Below are 21,570 nucleotides of genomic sequence, written 5' to 3'. Positions count from 1 at the left end.
TAAATAAAAAAAAACTGGGGGGGGGGGGGGGGGATAATATCAAAATCCTAAGGTAATTTTACCTTACTTAGTCTAGCTCTTATTAGTGTTCTTAAAAGTTGTTTTTTTTAGCTCTAAAATATTTTTTTGTTATTTTTTTAATAGAAGTATTTGTTAGATGTTATATCAATGAATAATACATGACTCTTTGTTTAGACTACAAATAATAAAATGTCACAATTCTATGTGCAATTTAGGGTTGTTTTGCTACATGCCTCACTTCTATAGAAATGTACTGTATAAAATTTTTTTTTATATATATATTCCTGTTATGATAAATCAAACAGAAAAAAATAATATCTACAAGTTACTTCATCATACCTTTTATTAATTAATTTCAAGATATTTATTAATTTTTGGTTCAAATAAATTTCTTTATCATAATATTGTTTTATTTATTCAAACTTTAAATAACTTTGACAGTCACTTGACTAGAACAAAAACCTCTTATAAAATTTTTCATTTTTTAAGTACCTTGTTATTAGAAGGGAGATGGCGCACACAAAAACAATGTTGTGCCATCAAATATTTATTTATTTACTTATTTTGAAATTTCAAACTAACTGATGATAATCGAAACTATGTATGTTGTTCTCGTAGGGTAAAAGTTACATCTACTAAAAAGGCTCGGATTTTTCCTGATCAATATCATGTGATTCATCATTTTCGGAATCGGTGCTGAACGATCCGTCTGCTGTCTCCAGTTCCTCTTGGGCCATTGCATTGTAATCTGCCGATGCAACCACATGTTCTGGTGTGTCTGTGTCTGTGTCTGTGTCTGGGCGGACATCCTGCAGCTGTGATGTGCACGGAGGTGCAGCAGGACTCACCAAGCTCAGGTCTCCCGTGACATAGTCTGCCATCAGGTCTTCTGTAGTTGGCGCTACTCTGTTGGCACTTACAGAAACACCTTCAGTTTGACACCACTTGTGACTGTCAAAAATTATTAATACTAACTACTGTGAATACAATACATTGTTCTTATATATTGTGTTCATTTTCAAGGTGTACATTCATTAGACGATCTGCTTACTAGTGAGGTCAACTATTAATTTAAATAATAGAATCACAAGCACACAAAAATAACAGTACGTTATATTTAGTGGAAGAAACCAATTAGGTATATGTAAGGGTTTCACATCAGTGAATGAATAAATGTTTACAGCAGGTGTGTGATCCAGCAAGGCTATTTTCAGTTGCTTCTTCCTGTAAAAAAAAAAATAAACAGATTTGTGATTGGAATGTTAACATATTACTTCATGTTAATTTTCCAGTCCTCATCGCATGGCATAGAGATAACGGTGTATGTAGGAAGGGAACGCAAACCATTTATACATGAGGGGAAGGTGGAAGGAGGCCGGTGGACATCCATCTGAGGGTAGGGTTATTTGCATAATAACCTGTTGCCGCTTTTCTAGTGGCAAAATTTAAAAACCCAAACAGTTTCAAATTACATGCTTTAAACATTGTGCACAGTGCATGTGATAATTGCTACCGCCATGTTGCAATGCTCTGCATGGACAGAGTTTTTTTTAAAAGTGAAAACTTCTTTAGCAGCGTTGAGCGATTTTTGGTAGGGGCAAAACTTATGGGTTCGCGTCACCGACATGCTAGTGACGTGTTGCGCCAGACTGGCGAATCGCAGCTGCCTGTGTACATGTATACGCATATATACACTAATACATTGTATATACTCGACTGCATCATGTGCGTGTTGGACCCTTTTTTGGATGGGTAAAATCTTGTGAGTTCGCATCATCGACATGCTGTAGTAGCAGTAAGTGAAGTTAATTTGACCACGTGAATACATGACCTAGGTCTGACATCGCTGGTAAGTCATAGCTAGGTAATGGATTTTTATGTAATTTTTACATACCACTTACATCTGTTGTGACTAAAAAATGATGTAAGGATAAATATCATGCTGACATCGTACTGATATAATACCAAAATAATTTTCTTACGTACATTTGACGTAGAAATTATGTCATATTACACATTTAAAAACAAAATTTAAGTTTTCACTTCTGTTGACAGTCACCATTAAAACTACAGAAAGCAGTCACAGATTTTTGAGTGTGTAACTTATGAACATTGAAAGCAAACATGTTATGAGTGGTAAATAGAGTATGTTTACATTTAAACAATGATGACGATGTAGAAAACCATACACTCATGCAGTGAAGTTCTTATTTTCTGCTATTTTCTTACAAACAGTAAACATGAATATTTATTGCTATTATTGTTTGTCTAGGCTTGTTTACAAAATATGAGGTATGAGCTCTGGCAAAGTCACCACTTAACATTCACCAATCATAGCAAGAAACAGCCTTATAAAACAATAATAAAAAAGTCAATTTTACTAGCAACATGTTTACCTAATTACTAAATTTAATGTATTTTATTAATTCAATCTTTTATCCAGAATTCTTTGACAGTGTTAGTGCTGCTAAGAACTTAAAACATTTGCAAACAGTAGAGATACTAACTCAATATCCAGTTTTGGAGGTTTCGGAGGCTTTGGAGCGGAGTCCAGCAGCTGCAGTAGTGTTCCTAGCACGTTCTCTCGACAAGCCAAGACCTGAGCTTCGTCATGGAACGGGTCCTCCTGGATCTATAATGTTGCAACAAGTCTAAAACTAACATACTTGCAGCCCACCATTCACACAAAGTGTAGTTTCATAATTTTGTCATTATATTATTTCCCCCCCCCCCCCTCCCACACACACACGCGCGCACACGCATGCACACAAAAATAAATTCATGTAAATTGGATCCATTTGTATGTAAAACAATTATTTGGGTTAAACCTGTATTGAAGGTGAGACATGTCTCTCAAAGTAAACATAGGTAAGGTATAAGTGGACGTTTTTTGCGCTGGTGTAGCAGAGCGAGGGTTTCCTCCATTTTCTTCCACCCTCCATCCTTCAGGGATGGTATATGATTGGAAATAATGGAGTGATAGCTGTTTTCCTGTGTGACAGCCGAAGAGTGTGTGTTTAAAGATGCTAGGATTGGCAGTTGTTAGAAGTAATTAATTTTCTAATGTTACTTTTGATTGATGGCAGAAATGTAGAGCTTAAACTGAAAATTATTTATAGTGTAAAAAAACTGATACACTACAGCAAGTATGTTAATAGTGTTGCAATCCTTGAAACAAAATAACAGACTTCTAGAAGTTTGTTGAGTGTGTGCCTTCGAGTGTGTATGTGCACGTGTGTGTGAGGTAGAGCTGGTCTTTTTTACTCCTCTACAGTGATAATTTTTTATTGTGTCATGAGGTGGACTTTTTTTGTCATCATTGCCAGGAATAATGAAAAAGAAGAGCAGGATTTCATGTCTTACTGGCACATATGCTGACTGTTTTAATATCTTTACCCTGGAGGTATATTTATTTATAAAGTAAAAATGGAAAAATTAAAACAATTATCTTGAAATTTTGGTTTTTGTCCAATAATACCATGAATAATGTATTAAAGTTTCATAAAGAAATTTCTTTTCCTAACAAAGAAAACTGAAAATAAAAGTAGAAACCTGAAACTAATCAATCAATTTTGTTACTTAGTGTCCTTTACCTCCAGGTTACTTGGTCAGTTCTCTTTCTGGAATATTGGGGTTTGTCAAAAACATGAATGTTAATTTTGTCCCACAACCAGCCACGTTAAATCAGACTGCTACTGTACTTCTCCCCGGACAGCTGGCTTTCATTCCTTACCTGTCCAAATGAAAATTTACCTGTCTTGGACAGACATACAGTCTTTAAAATCAAACTGTGGATGAATATAATGAGTAGGTACATAAACATCTAACTTTCTTACAGTACGAGTTGCAGTCATGTTGGGAGCTTGCTCTACAGCATTGCATGTACAAAGATGACCCAATGTCTGGTAACTGTAAATTTTAATGTAAAAAATAGTTTCAGGTGTAAAGTAGTTGTAGAATTCTGTGTTTCATTCATTAAAAAATTTACCCTTTCAGCATTTATTTGAGATTATGATATGGGGTGAGTCAAATTACGTTATCAAGAGTAGACAGTCCATATAATATATTATGAAATTTCTATAGTACAGTGAACTCTCCATATAGCGATTCTCCCTATAACGATACTTTCTCTATAACGATTGATATTGACATTAACGTTTGGTCTACCATAAGAACAACATATTTTTTCTCTCTAAATAACGATATCGTTCACTCTCTATAACGATGTATTTACTTAGAACACTAATCAAAATACAGTAAAACATTACGATAAAACCAAATTTCCAGTCGTACCACTTGACGAGCGATCGCCAGTTGGACTCAAGGTCAATGCCCGTAACCGGTTATTTCCAGTGTTTAGGCGAGGGGGTGGTCGAGTCCACTAGTCGGCGCGGGGGTGGGAGGTCAGTGGCGGGCGAAGGGGTGGTCGAGTCCACTAATCGGCACGGGGGTGGCAGTTCAGTGGTGGGGAAGTTGAGCGCGCGCCAAGCAGCTCAGTCAGTTTACTCAGTTAGCCACGTCACGCCTGGCTGTTCATATCGGAGCTGTTTTTGTACACCTTACTGCACCGTGTAAGTTAATGAGTGTTTTATCAGTTTTATTCTAACCATTATGCTACCAAGAAAGCGGAAAGTGCTCACCGTGGATGAAAAAGTGTCATTAGTTAAAGCAATTGAAAATGGTGAAAAACAAACTGATGTTGTGCGGCGAACGGGGCTTTTCCAATCGACTGTGGCTACCATTTGGAAGGATAGGCGCAAGTGGCTTGACGCAGATGTGCATGGGGATAAAAAGAAAATGTGAAAACCTCAGTATGAAGACTTAGATCGTGCTATTCTGCAGTGGTTTCAACAGCAACGCATAAATAACATACCGCTCTCTGGACCTTTGATAAAAATGAAAGCTGAGTTTTATGCAACAGAGCTTGGCATTCCTGATTTTAAGGCTTCTGAAGGTTGGCTGAGCAAGTGGAAGCAGCGCCACAACATTAATTATGGACAGATCAACGGGGAGGCTCGTGACGTCGATAGGAACACTACAGATGGCTGGCTAGAAAATGTATGGCCTGATCTTAAGGCTCGTTATTCAGCCGAAAACATTTTTAATGCTGATGAGACGGGTCTATTTTACAAGTTGACACCAAACAAAACTTTAAAATTCAAATCAGAAAAGTGTATTGGAGGAAAGTTGTCAAAAGAAAGAATTACAGTTTTGGTAGCGGCCAATATGACAGGATCGGTAAAGAGAAAACTTTTGGTGATTGGCAAATCTAGAAACCCGCGTTGTTTAAAAAACATCAAGCGTCTGCCTGTCACCTACAAGTCAAACAAAAGTGCTTGGATGACGTCTCAAATTTTTGAAGAGGAGTTGAGAAAATGGGATTCTGAGTTGAAGGGGAACAAAATCTTGGTTTTGGTGGACAACTGCCCTGCACATCCAATGATTGAAAACCTCGAAAACATAGAACTCTGCTTCTTACCTGCCAACACCACAAGTGTCCTTCAGCCCATGGACCAAAGTGTTATCAAAAGTTTGAAAAGTCATTATAGGCGCAGGCTTTTAATGGAACTCGTCGAGTCTAATGGGAATTTCAAACCTACGATCCTAGACGCCATACAAATGGTCAGTAGGGCATGGGCAGAGGTAACGGATAAGACCATAAGACATTCCTTCAAGCATGCAGGATGGCTGAAAGATCCCGAGCCAGCAGATGATGAAGATGACTTGCCTTTGGCCGTTTGGGTTCAGCAGCTGGAGCTTCCTACAACATTTTCAGAAGAGGAGCTTCTGGATTTTGAAAACATCGATGGGCAAGTGGCTACAGCAGCGGGTGTTACAGACGAAGACATCCTGAATTCTGTTCGTGTTGATGAAGATAGTGATCAGGAAAACATTGATCCAGAGGAGGAGCCTGAACCAGAACCGGTCCCAACTCCAAAAGAGGCATTGGAGGCTGCTAAAGTACTGAGAAGATTCTTTACTCACCAAGATGATCCTGTGGCTACGGAAGATGTCGGTCGTTTAGAAGATAAAGTGAGGTCATTGCTGTGGAAAACTAAAAAAAGGCAAACGACGCTAAAAGACTTCTTCCAATAAACTGTATGAACTGTATGTCTTGTTGTGTTATGTATGTACGTATTTTGACATTCTAAATACAGAGTACTACATATGTACTAATGATTGTATACACTGTATCATTGTATCATTTCATATACATACATATGTAATTTACTACTACATATGTACATATGTGTGTTTGTGGACAATGTAAATATAGTACTGTATATTGTATTTATAATGTTTAATATGGTGTTTTATTTCAGCACACTACTCCATCCAAGATTTAAAAATAGGTTTCTCTCTGTATAACAATCTTTCTCTATAACGATGAAAATCGCTGGTCCCTTGGATATCGTTATAGGGAGAGTCCACTGTATATGTATACACACCTCTGTATGTATATAGATAGAAGTGTGTAATTTGTTAAGACTCAAAGCAAGAAGTTTTGTATTCTCTAGTTTTTCTTAGTCTTCATGGATTCTAGAATCACTCAGCCATTTAATATTGACATATTAACTCAAGTAAATACAGACACAATACTAACTTACTGTTTAATTGGTTAAAAAAATGTTCTTACACTAACAAATGTTTTCATTTTATATAACTTTTATGTTTTATGTGATGCATTATTTTCAAAGCTTCACAGAATCCTACTCTCAGATAGTTATAACTTTCATAGCTTTCATGACCCTAATCTAGAGTTTGAGAGTGAGAATATAAGAACCAGGGTTGGCACGTTTAAAACAAAATGTTTAAAACAATATGTTCAAAATTGTTTTAAACAATACATTCTGTTCTAAACATGTTTTTTATATGTATTTTAAAAAAAGTTTTATTTCTTACGAAAACGAAAACTGCATATTGATATTTTCATCGCAAGCATCACTGTCTCATTGTAAGTCACCAATTGTGATAAATATCCAGACTAGGATGAGAAGTTTTGAAGTGAAACACATTCCTCACGTAAACATAAAATACCAGCAATGCTTGGGGTCAAACCAGTCATACCTTTTAGGGTGCCAGTTCCACTAAGTTCATCTAACCTAATTAAAATCTGTTTTTGTTAGTTAAGTGCACGGAAAACAGTTACAAGTTTGGCAGCCTTCACTGTTCCTAGCCGGTTCCTTACAGTACTATGCACAAACCCGAATGTGGAGAAAAGACGTTCAATACCAGCTGACGAAGCCACTGCTCTGTGTAACTGATGTGCCAGGTTCAAAGTTGCATGATGAATACTTTTCTCCAAAGCCATCCACCATACTAGAGGTTTAATCTCTTTTAGTGTTACATGACTGAATAAGTACTCCTTGAAAGGTGAACTTTTTGCCTTGTACTTAATAATATCCGGAATGGCTACAGTCAGGGAAAACCGGGCAACGTCAGGGAATTCCATATTCAAAAATGTGTAGCAATATACCTTACACCTGATGGGACTTCTGCTGAAACCATATGTGCAAAACATATTCTGGTGGTTTTGATTAAAATTAATATTAAAAACAAAAAAAAGTTAAACTTAAAAAAACTCTTTAAAAAATGACAAACTGTTTAAAACAAAAAAAAAACAGTTTAAAACAATAAGAAACATGATTTTTATTTTTAAAAAACTGTTTTTTTCCGAACCCTGATAAGAACATGAAAGCTTGCCACACAGCAGCAGAATGAGTTAGGAGTGTTACCAGCAAGGCGTTCTTGATGGTAGAGATGGAACTCTGGATGAGTTCTCGCAGTCGCTCGGCATGCTCCCTGCACGCGGTCAGCTGGGCGCTCGCCTCGCACTGCTGCTCCCTCGCGGCACCCAGCAGCACGCAGAGGCTCTGGATGGACTCGTCTCGCTCCTGCAGGGTGGCCCGTAGCTCGCACAGCTCCTCCTTCGCCTCCTCGCAGCGACTCAGCTCCCCCTGCAGGCCTGCCACCCGCGCCGCCATCCGCTCGTGGTCCTCGCTCATCTTCTCCAGGAGCTACGCCACACGCACGCGTACCACCGCTCGTCAAACAGGGTGACAGTTCACGTTTTGGTATGCAGTGAAACCTCATTGCAGGGTACCTTCCTTTGCATGTTTTACATTTACTGACAGTTCAGCATGAAGTCAGAATGTCTACTAGTATCGAAAGTCGTCAAAAACAGCAATGAAACTAGACTGGTCATGAAAGTCAAGAAAAAGTCTGAAAAAAATTAGCGATAGTGCTAAACGTCACAAAACTTTCAATTCCAGCTGCCTTTTTCTATTTTGCATTTTGGTTTTTGATTCAATTTAGTTAATGTTCACATATTATATATAAATACATAGTTTGGGGACTGTTAACTTAAATCGTGTGGAAATTATCTCTGAACTGAAAACATACAATTTGGTACATTCTACTTTACATTATTTTCGAGCTACAAGATGTCATGCTAATGTTCAATACTATGAACACTTTGACGTCAGCCGGGGCTACGCCCCATGAGCCTAGTCAGTCTCCGTTTCCTCAACATCCCCTTCCCCTTCCCTGGCATTTGTACCGCCATGTACGTAGTCGTGTGTTTGAATTGCGCGCCACGAACTACCACAAGAGGGCGCTTAGAAGCAGTGCGGCGACCCCTAAAATTGCTACGTTTTAATATTATTTGTAAACCTTTTGTTTGTTTTCATTCGTCTTTGCCCCAGTGTTGTGCAATTTACTTGCGTTTTCTTTAATTTAAATATGTTACTTGAAAGAACCACAGACGTTGCCCGGGCGGACCCGAACAGGCACGGACTTGGACGAGAGTAGGAATGTTTTTATATAAATTATCATTAAATAAGTAAATATTAACGAACTTTAAATTGTCAGTAATTTTTATATATTTTTTAATGTTTATCTGTAATTTACTTAACTTTCGCCGGGGCACGGAATCATAGGATGTAATAACGGTAATTGTGTTGGCGCGGAGGCGCCATGTTGGTCGAGACGAGCAGAGCTCTCGCCCCAGTCCATCTTCATCACTGACCGAGAGCAGACGCGCCAGCACCCCGGGGACCTCAACCATTGTGCATCACTGACCAAGTAATTCTGTTTCGTTAATTCTTTCTAAATCTCTTTCGTTCGTTATCCTCGGGGCGGCTCTCAGTCAGCGGACTGCTTAATTAATTAATTGTCTCAGTCGAGTTTTTTAACCATCGTGTAATAAGTATACTTTGTAGCATGGCCACGTGTGTGGACCATGCCTTCACCTAAGTCGATTCGTGCCTCAGGCTTTTTAACCGTGTAACGTGTAACGGACGTGGAGTTAACGTGTTAGTGAAATTAAATCTGGGAATAAATATAAACTGAGTATTTTATTTAACCACGTGGTGAGTGAGCCTACTTAGCCTAGGAGTGTGGCGTGCCCGACGCCTAGAGCGGGCCAGGTCTGGATAGGAAGGGTAGAAAGGGCTGGTAACTCGTCCCCACTTGGGCTACGTAACGCCCTGAGAGAGAGACTCCGCCGGGTCCACGTGCCCTTCCACGTGGTGGCGCCCATGTTTAACGTCTTAAAATCGCCGGGAACGTGCGAGCAGCCCTCAACTTGCATGACTTATTAGTTTTTACCATTACAAGATAGCATTAAGTGAGATGACTTTACAGAGATATCCCTTAAATAATTGTAGTCAAATGGCATATGAGATGAGCCTTAAGCTGGAATAGAGCCACCATGGAGTTTCATTTCCTCAGCTCAGAGCAAAAAGACTGGCAGTGAGCCAGTTGACTGCACTATAAGTCATTGTGGCACTATGGACATCAACCTAAGAAAGGATAATATTTTCTATAATTCACCTAAAGTGGTAATTCATAAAATTAATTTTAATGATATATAATACATATGTAACTCACCATTTATTTTAAGTTTTGGCATGAGAAGACATAAATCATATTTTCCCAAGCACTTATACCTGTGTTCCTGCCAGAAGTATATTAATTTTTTTTTTCAAGCAAGCATCTACAAGTGATATAACAGAAGAATCCTTAAAAATTGACTTAACAAGTTCCCTAAACGATGTCCTACACCATGGCAAGCTGTACTGCAAGCATGATTTGAAAAGTTCACAATGGAAGGACTAATCCTGTAACACACTTTGAATCTCTTATCTAATGTGTAAAATATGGGATTGACAAACTGCACTAAACTGATGATATAATCAGAATATGTGAAGATAGCAGAGCTCGAGAGTTTCAGTGTAAGAAGCTGACAACCAATGGATTGCAGAATTTAAGTGCTGAATGGAGATATAATGTTGTCTTTAACAATTTAGTGTGTTTGAAAACTGGCAATTCTAATGAAACAATGAATTCTAATAACAGATTCAGTATCTAATTAAAAAGGCATTTTATCCCCCCTGAAAGTATTTGCCCCTGAATAAAATCTTACATCAAAGTGCACAATTTGAACCAATTAGGTAATTAAATTATTTTTGTGTACATGCACATTTTAGTGTTGGTTTTTTGTACTAAAAATTTCCACTACATAAATGCAGAGCTTATGTTTCATAAGATTTTAGGATACATATTGCTGTTCTGCAATAGCAGTCATTTTCCTAGCCCAAATTTTGGCTGGAGTTATATTTCAGGAGACATTATCTCAGGGCCGCAACTAGGGGGGGTCAAGCGGGGCATACGCCCCGGGTGCAAAGCTGTGGGTGCGCCGAAATCGCTTGCATTGTAATTCCTACTACAACTGGTAACTGGTAAAAAGTTTTTTAACTTGCATGCCAGGAATGTCTAATCTGATTTACAATATAACGTCTCAACATATTTAATGAACAAGTCTAGTGATTATACGTACTACTTTATGGACATAGTGGGTTCATGCATGGAAGTTACAGTAGCACAGAAACTGTTACATGTAGGTATGGAAAATGCTTAAATAGCGCCATTTTTCCGTGGGAGGCCCCCCGGATCCCCCGCTTTATTGGTGTGGTATGTGCAAAAAAAGGGGGGGGGGCGCATGAATCCATTCATGCCCCGGGTGCCAGAGACTCGTAGCGGCCCTGCATTATCTTATTGTAAACCTGTAATAAAAATTAATATTTCCAGTTATGTACTGATTTCATGACAAAGATGTTAAACTGCCCGTTTCAACATAATCTGTAAGTAAGTTGAGACTGTTGTGTGTGAATGAGTGTGTGTGCTTACCCTTAGTTGCACTTTGCTGTCGGCAATGGCTGTGTTTTTTTCTTCCTCGAACAGCTGTGCTTCTAGCCGCAACTCGTAAGTCAAGTCCTTCAGGTTGGCATTCTCGTTCATCAGTACTCGAGACTCTTCCAACATCTGGTTGTACTGCACACACACACCATCATCAGTATCAGGAAGGAAACCTTTCACACCACAATAGATGGTTACTTACAGGTTGCAGTGGAAGCTTTCACCAGAACTGTTTCAACAGAATAACCTGTCACACAATACTTCTCTCACAGGTTCTGAATATTTGTTAATGTTGTTTGCCAAATTTATTGAGGTAATTCATAATTGTAATTATGTAAATATAAAAATGAATACATATTTACGAAAATGTGTACATGGATATGTTTTAAAGGTTTTTTTTTTCTGTATTTAATTAAAAGCACTGCTCACTTGGATAATATCTTTTATCGTTACAAGCATCACCCAACAACAGCCTTATTGACTAGGAAGTTTTACTTTGTTATAAATCCACACAATCATTAAAAACAAAAACTTCCATCCATGAAAATGGCCAGCATGCTTTTAAAACATCCAAGGAACATTCCATACCACCTAGGGCCCCAAGGGGGGTTGTGCCCCGGGAATTTTGGCCCTCCTGCACCTTCTCTCGACAGTTCTGGTCAGGAAACTAAAATTCCGTAATCCAATCATTAACAAGCGTACAACCAAAGATCATGCAATCTGTATGTCATCTGTGTTGGGGTGAAAGCTGCCAATACCTCGTTGCTGAGTGCAATGTTTTCTCGGATGGCCCTGTGTGTGGTGGCCGCTATGCGGAGCTGCATGGCATCACGGAAGTCTGTGGAGAGTTGCAGCAGTTTAGCCTCCATCTCTTTCTTCAACCTGTAAGCACAAAGCACAATATACACAGCATACAGGATATATTTAGTAATGAATATTATGGAAATTTGTAAGATTGAACATACTTTCTTGGTGTCATGGATATCTATACAGATTAAAAGATCATATGCAAATTTGTTTTCATGCTCTCGAAATAACTAGGCTGAAGGCTCATAACAATAACTGGGTCAAAACTTTACTATGTTTCAATAACCTTCCGCAACTTATATGTTGTGACAGGCGAGAACTGTGAAATGCTTTCAAAACAAATATGAAAACTGTCCTGAGTACAAGCTGGAGTGCACTAGCATACGATACCAAACAAAGTTCTGGAAGGTGCCAGTCCATCAGTTACATAGAATTAAATATGTAATAGACACATTTTTATGTGTAACTGCATAAAACTACAAAAAAAAATTAATGTTTTTACCAAAAGAAGTTTAGTTAAAACAATTCCACACATATGCACAAAACTGATTACAGATTTGGATTATATTTGTCAAATATGTTCAAGCTACTACAGCCATTTTCAACTTACTTATCTTTGCCAATGATAAATTTCTTCTCTACATCGTACATAGCCTGTTGGTGCAAGATTTCTTGTTCTGCCATTCTCTCTTCTTGGTTTTTGTATTTCTTTGTCAGTTCCTCACGCTGAATTCTAAACTCTTCCAATGAATTCAGTTTACCACCTGTGCAGGAATGCTGAAGGATTTACTTGGCTCTTCAAACTAAAAATTCTCTAATTTGTAATTAATTCATGGGTAACATTAATATTATTGAATGTACTTAGTATGTTGATTGTATATTGTGGGCCAAACGTCTTGGGAGCTGGACTCCATAGTTCCATGGAAACACGTTGCTTGGAACGGACCAGCAGATTCCTATGGAACCAAATAATGCTGAGTTGTCTCGATCCACTTAAACATCAACACTGTTCTATGCTTACTGCTCAGCTCAATAGCGTGTTAAGCACTATATGGTCAACATTTTGTGAATTGGTATAGCTTACCTTTCACACTCCCCATCCCCACGGTGATAGCTTGCAAGAGGTGTGGCCCACAATTTAATGTAAATGTTTCGTTCAGCACTGGTGGAATACTAAATTGTTATGTATTGAAATCACATATAATTTTTTGCATCAATTGTGTACAATATGAAACATATTTTTTCAAAACAATGGAAAATAGTGGTGGCATCTAGTAGCAGCATAATTACTGCCATTGTACACCATTGATCATGAAACATGTGCAGTGATATACAGTGGAACAATATTCCAAGATGCATTCACTATACATGCATAACAAGCGTAACATGTGTTAGCGGTTAGCATTGAACTAGATTGCAACCACCGGCACACCTTGTAATTGTGATGTCTGATTGCTGACAAGTGCAAGCTACTCGTAGCAGGAGTGGCTAGCCTGAAAGTATAACTCAAGCAGGGCTCCAGTCAAGTTCAACATGGACAGGGGTTCCATACTTCAGGCAGGCACAAGAAGTACAGATCTGTTGCTACCAGCCACCCTGAATGATGGCTGCAGTGATATGCGAGAGAGGTGAAGTGCAACAAAATTATGATGAGGGGAGGAAAAGAAAAAGTTTCTTCAAGGAAGCCCACCATGATGGTAATACCCACGGCATTACCCACTTGCGAAAATAAGTTTGGACCCTTCGGAAATCAAACACTTTGGCAAGAAGTGCATGGTCTTATCACTACTCTCTTCTGGCCCTTGACTGTAGAAACACTTTGGAAGACTGTGAATCTGTTTGTTCAAGAAGTAATAAGTTGACAGAAAACTCTTTATTTTATTGTGGATTTGTAGATGTTTAAGATTTGCACACTACATAAATTTCCTTTTCTCTTCAAGCTTTGTTTGCTAACAAGTTATGCAGATTAATATGCAATAACCTTAAAGTTCTTGTATGATAATTTTTTTTCCTTAGAACTATGACCAGGTGCACCTTTTGTATTTTGCATAACATACACAAAAAGTCAATTTCGAGTTGAACAATTATGGCTAGGAAATCTCAAGACTTGATTCCTAAGGGTTTTACTTATTTGACAACATTTAGTGTAGCTCAGTTTACAATTACAATTAACTTGATTGCAGTTTTGAAAGTTGCATGTGACACTCACTCAGAAGTTTTATTTCAGAAGTCAGCTGTTCATGCATCAGTTTGTAGTTTTTCTCAAACTGAGCAATTCTCTCCAAGAACATGGCAGTGTCAGCATCTTTTGACTGCAAACAGACCACACAACATCTACTAATATTGGATGAAAGTGCGGATTTTACGTTGCACATTTAGTATGTTCATAAAGGCTTAAGATGTCAGGACCTCCTGTCTTAGCCTACAGCATGGGTTTTGAATCACCAAGCACATGGTTATCAAAAAAGATGGGATTTTATACACTAGAGACATCAGCCAGGTTGATAAGGATGGAAATGATAAACCCATTACTTATGTTTCGAGATCCCTAACAAAAGCAGAATTAAATTATTCTCAAGTGGAAAAATAGGCTTTAACAATTATCTTTGGGGTAAAAAAATATTGTCAGTACTAATTGTATGTAAGAGAATTTTTGTTGGTAACTGATAACAAACCACTCGTATCCATATTTGGTCCCCAAAAAAATGATTCCATCCATGGCAGCTAGTAGACTGCAGAGATGGGCAGTATTTTTATCAGGGTTTACATATGACATAAAACTGGTGACTTCTAAAGAGAATAGGGTAATGGGTTACCTAGATTATCACTTCGTAATGTTTCTCAAACTCAAATTGAAACAGACGGGTCTTCATATATTATTTTTTTTTTGCAAATGCGGTACCCATGTTGGCCATTCAGGAGGTAGCAGTTAAATCCCAAAAGAATCCCATTTTCAACCAAGTGACACAATTTGTTTTAAAGGGTTGGCCGGAAACCAAACTGCCAGAAGTTTTCAAACCATATCAGAATGAGACATGAGTTGAGTGTAGACAGATATTGTTTAATGTGGGGCCATAAAATGGGAAAAGTTTTTTGCTCTAAATCCCCTTATGTAATAATCCTTATAACTTCTTTTTCCAATAGATTCCTCTCATATACAACCCGCTCCATTGCACCATTTCTGTCATGTTCATTCACTGTAACGTACGTGACATATGTGATAGCAGCAGTGGTGTCGCCTACTGTGCTTGTCCTAAGTGTTCAGTGTTCTGTGGTCAGTGCCCGGATCAATACTTATTCTAAGAATAGGATGACGTTGACCTTCCATTTTGGTTCTTCACGATTTCTCTTACCATTGACCTCACCGAAGACTCAACATCTCAAGGTATGCAAATTGGTCAATCAATAGATATGGACACAAATACATCACATTTGCCCATCATTTCTCACCCAAAATGGACAGACTATATAAGTAGCCCCACGGTGCTACATAGTAAGACTTCAAATGCAATCTCCTCAAGGTCAAAGTTTGTCCAAACTGGGACACCCAACTCCAAGAACAACTAGGAAACATCCACAACCGAGACCCTCAGCAAAAACCTCTCAAACACACCACATTTCACAAAAAAATATTACAAAAAACAAAAACCTTAAAATAAATTTATTTGCACTTCTTCTTTGTCTTTATTTATCACTTGTTAGATCTAAGTTAGAATATTGTTCAGTTATTTGGAATTCAATTAATGCTTCCGATAGCAATAAATTTGAATACATTCAGAATAAATTTTATAAAATAATTATTCTTAAAAACTTCTCTCAGCTTACAATAGATTCTCTTTCTGAACGCCGTATCTATCTGGATTATGTATTTATTAAAAACTGTTACTGTTCAAAATTGAATTGTAAGTTCATTCTTGATAATACTGGCATTAGAATTCCCCAATTTAACAGCCGTTTAACATCTACCCTATGTACATACCATAAAAAGAATGATATAATTTTTCGACTCATTTCTAATTTCAATAAAATTGATCATCTTAATCTGTAAAAGTGTAGCTATATAATGTATTTTTTAATTATTTTTTTTACATAAGCCTGCAATTAGTAACTTCATTATAATGTCTATGTTTTGTATTTATTTTTATGCATTTTATATTTTGATGTTTATTTTTAATAGTTATATTTTAAACTTTATTTGCTTGTTTGTATTTTGTTTGTATTGTTTATATGTTGTCCTTGTATATATGTGTCGTGCCCACCGCTAAAGCCCTCGGTTGTTGGTGGGCATATTACAATATTAATAAATAAATAAATAAATAAATAAATAAAATAAACAGAACAGCTCTCCTTCAGAACATTCTAACAGGCCTACATCCTTACAAACAAACACATATCTACATTCAGATGCTGAAAGAGACATTGCAGTTCATAATGATTCAGTCAAAACGACAAACAAAATCACGAACCTTTGCCTGTTGCCTCTAGAAAAAATACCTTCTCAACTGTGAATCTAAAACCCAGCACATCCATCATGGAACACAACTATGACGTCAAATACCAAAACATTGCAGAGACTCTTCCACTCACACTACCTCCCAGCCATCTCTTCCCCTGAGTCTACCTACTGTACATTCATCTTCTCAAAGAAATCTGACGAATTCCAAATGATTGAAGTCCCTCCAACTTGCCACAAAAAATAGGAAACGTTCAGCATCGCCATTAATGGCATCCACTACCACTTCCAAATACAGATGCACCTGATGAAGATTTCCTATTCAAAGTTCTATTTGACAAGGAAATTGAATATCTCCATCTCTGCAGCACTTCATTCTTAGCCTACCTGAGAAACATCATCATTTTCCAATTAACTGCTACAACAAATTCAAAATCACTCTACACCTAATCTAAAAACCCTTAGCAAGATTCTTCAAAATGAACAACCTCAATCCTGCCAAATTTTACCTTGCCTTTTACATTGCTTCTAATTGCATGTTGAAGAAAGTAAATGGATTTGTCATTGAAGGAACAACCAATACTAGTAATCATGAGACTACTTACAATTTGATTAACAGAGAACGTGATCGCTTTGGATTCTATCTTGATCAACTTCCTTAAGATAAATCTATATTGTTCGAGGAATCCTTGATCAACAACTCCAACGTCGGTACGGGGAAACTACTTCTGTAAGGTGCCACTATCACCGACATGAAGCATTCTGACAAAGAAAAAATTCACAGAATTCCAATCTTCACCACCAAAAACTCTCCTCTGTGGGCATGAACCTAATCCTGCTACTGGTCTAGTTTGCCCGCATTGGTTGAGAAATGATGGGCAGTCTTGATGTGTTTGTGCCTGATGTGTCCATATCCATTGATTGACTATTTTGGGTCCTTAAATGTATTGAGTCTTCATTGAGGTCAATGGTAGGTGAAGTCATGAATAACCCAGATGGATGGTCAACGTTGTCGATGTATACCTAGAATAAGTACGGTATTGATCCCGGCACTGACAACAGAACACTGAACTCTCAGGACAAGCACTGCTGCAGTCACATGTCATATACATTACAGTGAGCAAACATGACTATGTAGTGGTGCGCTGGAACATACTGTGTATAAAGGGCATCAACCAGAAAAGGAAGTGATAAGGATGATTACATGAGACTTAGAGCAAAAAACTCCTTTCTGGTTCTGCATTAGGAACAAGGGAGTTGAGATCTTTTGAATGTATTGATATTCTGTGAATTTTACTACATATTAAAATAACTGAAAGAAATGAATAATATTTAATTTTAGTATTTAAAATTTAATCTCATATACATATGTAGTTTTACTGGCTGAATTAACCAGCGTTGCCTGGGCTACACCACCCTTGTGACATCGTTTTCAGTGATGGCTATGTAACATGAGGAAAATCACTGCCTTGTTTCAGGTCTGTAGGAATATACTTAAAAAATGGGAACTTTTGATCTTTAACACCCTGCAAAATTTTGTAGAACTTATTGTTGAAATACATGGAATTTTGATAACCCTCCTTTGCAGCTTATTTTTGGCTAAAGACGTTTTCAGTTTATGGCTACATAATATGAAGAACATCAGAGCTAAATTTTAAGTCTGCTGGACATATACTTGAAAAAGTGATTTTTGAATTTTCATCTCCCTAGCAAAATTTTAACAGAGACGAAGAATGCATCAACAATGCATGCCATGTACATTTTAGACCAAAAATGGGAATTTTGATCTTAAAACACCCCCGCAACCCCATTGGGAAGGATTTTCGTAAAATCCTTTCCTAGCAGATGACTACGAAGCAAAAGGAATAGACGTGCCAAATTTCAAGTCAGTAGGCTTATAGTTACTGATAATTCGTGATAAGTGAATCAAATCAGATATATATGTGTATTTATGTGTGTGTGTGTGTGTGTGTGTGTGTGTATATAAAATAGTTCCGTTACAATCACTTACTTTTTGTAGCCCTACAAGACGCTCCTCAAGCTCAGTGATCTCATCAGTTTTCTGCTGAAGATCTCGCTTCAAGTATGCGATAATATCTGCGCGATCTTCATCTAACTGATTGTACCTCTGTTGATAATCTTCATTACTCGTTTCTAGCTCTCTGCAACGATTCTTGAGCCTGGATAATATGCAAATTACTTGTTAAAAGACATGTTATTTCAGCGCACATACCTACTTGCTAGAAAAAATAAATGTTTAAATTGAAAATATGTACATAAATGTGGTGGCTTTCACCCAAGCTTTTATTTCATTGAAATAATCAAGTCTGTATAAATAAAGGCTTATAACCATTTTATTCTTTTTTTGTTTTTAAAGTAGGGGAAGAAACATTTTCCTTGGTTCCATGGAATATTCAGTCCTGTGAGAGTCATGATGCACGAATTTACCATTACCTGTCTCCAGTTTAAATGAACTGTGATAAACACATGTTCATTTGTTTTGTGAACAATCTTTTTAAATGTTAACTATAACATTATATGGTCGAGGAATGAAATGTATGTGTAATGCAAGTCCCTTGAATATGCTTTCAGAGCCGAATGTTTCTTGCCTAAAAATTATTCTGAAAAGGCACATTTTAGTCATTTTCACTCTTCTAAAAACAGTTTTAAAAAAAATATGTGAACATAACTAACTACTCATCTGCTCTCAGCAAATTCCTAATTGCTTTTAATAAACAGTTACCACTCAGATATCTTAAGCAGTTTTCAAATTGCATGGTTTTACCTGAAGCTCTGCACACAGTATATATGCCAGGTAAGGCAAATATTTTGACGCTAAGGTCATTACAGATGATGTAGGTGATAAAATAAGAATGACTAGGTTAGGAAAACAGGAGTACCCCAAGGAAACCCACTGGCTTTCAGCAACATCTGCCACATTTCCCACTTATGAAAAATTCAGATGTATCCCAGCTGGGAATCGAACCCAGATCACCTTGGCGATAGGTGAGTGATCTGAGCACTCAACCATTGTGTTTCCTCGTATAAGCAATACTTCACTTTTACTACCGATCCAGTTTTCTACGTTTCTGCAAATACAGTCCATGTCAGTCACTAATTGATCTGAAGAATTGTATTTATATGGTACTAACTAATGTACTCTGCATTGCCCGTGCTAAACACATCATAATATAAGGAACATCACTACCGAGTTTCAAGTCTGTACACACTTGAAAAATGGAAAATTTCGATTTTACAGTATCATTGATTGCACAATCTTGGTGTATCAAGGCTACACATCGCTAAACTGGGACGTCACTCTTCAGCTTCATTTTGTGAGAAGGCAGATAATCCCTAGGCAAGGCATGATGGACGCACCAAACAATAGTGCATTACAAATTTAAGGCAATGCCATCTATTGATGAAGTTCTAAACTAAACAATTATTGGTGCCCTTATTTTGCTAGTAGTCACGAGCTTCACTAAGCAGATAGGTTTCGCCAAGGAGGATAGGAATTTGCCAGATATTACTATATGACCTTGTGGCAGACACAGAGAAATGACACAAACTCACTGTTTGTGTATCTATGACCTACATCCTATAATTTTCTATTATAAAACTGAATGTATCCCTATTTCACTCCCTTAGGGAAGGAATTTTATAATTATATGTAGTCTATTTCACTCTCTGGCCCATAAACTATCTACATGTAAAATATAATGTTGATCCGTTGCTCCGTGAAAGAAGGACAAACAGACAAACACACTTTCGCAATTATAATATTAGTATGGATATATTGATACTACTGTAAAGTGTAAAAATTAGTTGACCATTGATAGTTGATTTTCAAGTACATTTTCATCACATCACAGAATGGCATCAAAGTATTTCAAACAGAATTGTCGAGTCAAACTTGCAGTCCCATCAGGGGATACCACAATTTATTCAGCACGTTCTTGTCCTTGGAAGCCAGACCAGTCCCACTGGTGTGCATGGTTGCTGATTCTTGTACGGATAGGAGGAAAAGAAATGATAACTTTAAAGATTTTGGTTGTATAATTTCTTTACAATTAGTGTATGAAAACATTTTTCACTGTGAGTGAGCCCTTTACATCTTAACTTCTAGATCAGGCCATCAACATTCTATTTTATTGTTAACAAGCAAATATATTAAATATATTTGCATAAGCATTGTGTTTTGTAAAACTGTATAACTAATGTCTTGTTCTAAAAAATAAAAACTGCCAAACTTTTCTGAGCTAATATGAAAGATATATTTTGTTAATTGTATTACACTTAAATTTTCTACGGAAAAACTCCAAAAACTCTAATTAATTTTCTGATCTTGTCTAATTTTTGGCCATACTTTTCTTACATAAATAATTTTTAGTCACAGTACTTACTAAGCAAGTTTTTGGTGTAAAAATAATTTGTGATGTGTTCTGCAAGTCGATGAACTAAGAAGTACGTATACCTACACTCACCTTTCAACTTTTCTCATAAGGTCAGAGATTTGTATTTGAAATAATTCTTTATCGACCTCTGTCAATTCCACTTTCTCCTCCTGCACTGCTGCCTTCTTGCCTCCCTTTTTACCTCCTTTCTTTGCTTTTTTAGACATGACTGGAAAATTATATTCTGAAAGTATACACGTGCATATTCAGTTCCTATTTTTTTTATACATCACATATCCAACTTTTTCTTATTCAACTTTAAAACACAGATACTATAATCACAAATAGTAAAATATTGCCCCATACTCATTCTTTAATGCAGCCAAGATATTGTAATGTAAGGACTAGCCCAAACAATTCAAAGCATTTCTAGCAAAGGTCATATATGTAGACATACTATTAGGTAAAATTGTTGTTAGCATACATAGTTATATTATACTTAATGAGTAAATTAAAAAATATGTATATTCAATACTTTTCTCAATTCATAAAGCATGTTATCTGCTTGGGAAATTTTATATGCTGTTAAATATAAAAAAAGGGGGTTGTCTGTAATGTCTGTATACGGACGATAATTTTATGTAATAACATCTTAAGAAAACACTGATGAAAAATTGCATACTTTTTAATTTTCAA

The 21,570-nt window shown here is 37.0% G+C and overlaps 1 protein-coding gene across 5 annotated transcripts in view; it reads right to left on the bottom strand.

The window, feature by feature from the left end:
* Positions 1-555: 555 nt before the first annotated feature.
* Positions 556-21,570, bottom strand: part of LOC134530692 (cilia- and flagella-associated protein 157) — a 39,118-nt gene continuing 18,103 nt past the window's right edge. For 2 of the 5 annotated variants that reach the window (XM_063365766.1, XM_063365765.1), the window contains exons 2-10: positions 20,965-21,118; positions 18,492-18,660; positions 14,237-14,339; positions 12,638-12,791; positions 11,979-12,102; positions 11,212-11,355; positions 7,758-8,039; positions 2,529-2,653; positions 556-927 (exon numbers count right to left, since the gene is read on the bottom strand). In XM_063365766.1, coding sequence (XP_063221836.1) covers positions 657-927; positions 2,529-2,653; positions 7,758-8,039; positions 11,212-11,355; positions 11,979-12,102; positions 12,638-12,791; positions 14,237-14,339; positions 18,492-18,660; positions 20,965-21,101 — 1,509 coding nt within the window. In that variant the 5' untranslated portion in view covers positions 21,102-21,118 and the 3' untranslated portion in view covers positions 556-656. Of the gene's footprint in view, positions 1,246-2,528; positions 2,654-7,757; positions 8,040-11,211; positions 11,356-11,978; positions 12,103-12,637; positions 12,792-14,236; positions 14,340-18,491; positions 18,661-20,964; positions 21,119-21,570 lie in introns of all 5 variants that reach the window. The other 3 variants (XM_063365763.1, XM_063365764.1, XM_063365767.1) reach the window with 2 other exon arrangements.

Source organism: Bacillus rossius, chromosome 3, assembly GCF_032445375.1.
Source record: "Bacillus rossius redtenbacheri isolate Brsri chromosome 3, Brsri_v3, whole genome shotgun sequence".
Taxonomy (NCBI): domain Eukaryota; kingdom Metazoa; phylum Arthropoda; class Insecta; order Phasmatodea; family Bacillidae; genus Bacillus; species Bacillus rossius.
Note: the sequence above shows the minus strand (reverse complement) of the source record. Positions and strands in the feature narration are given on the sequence as shown.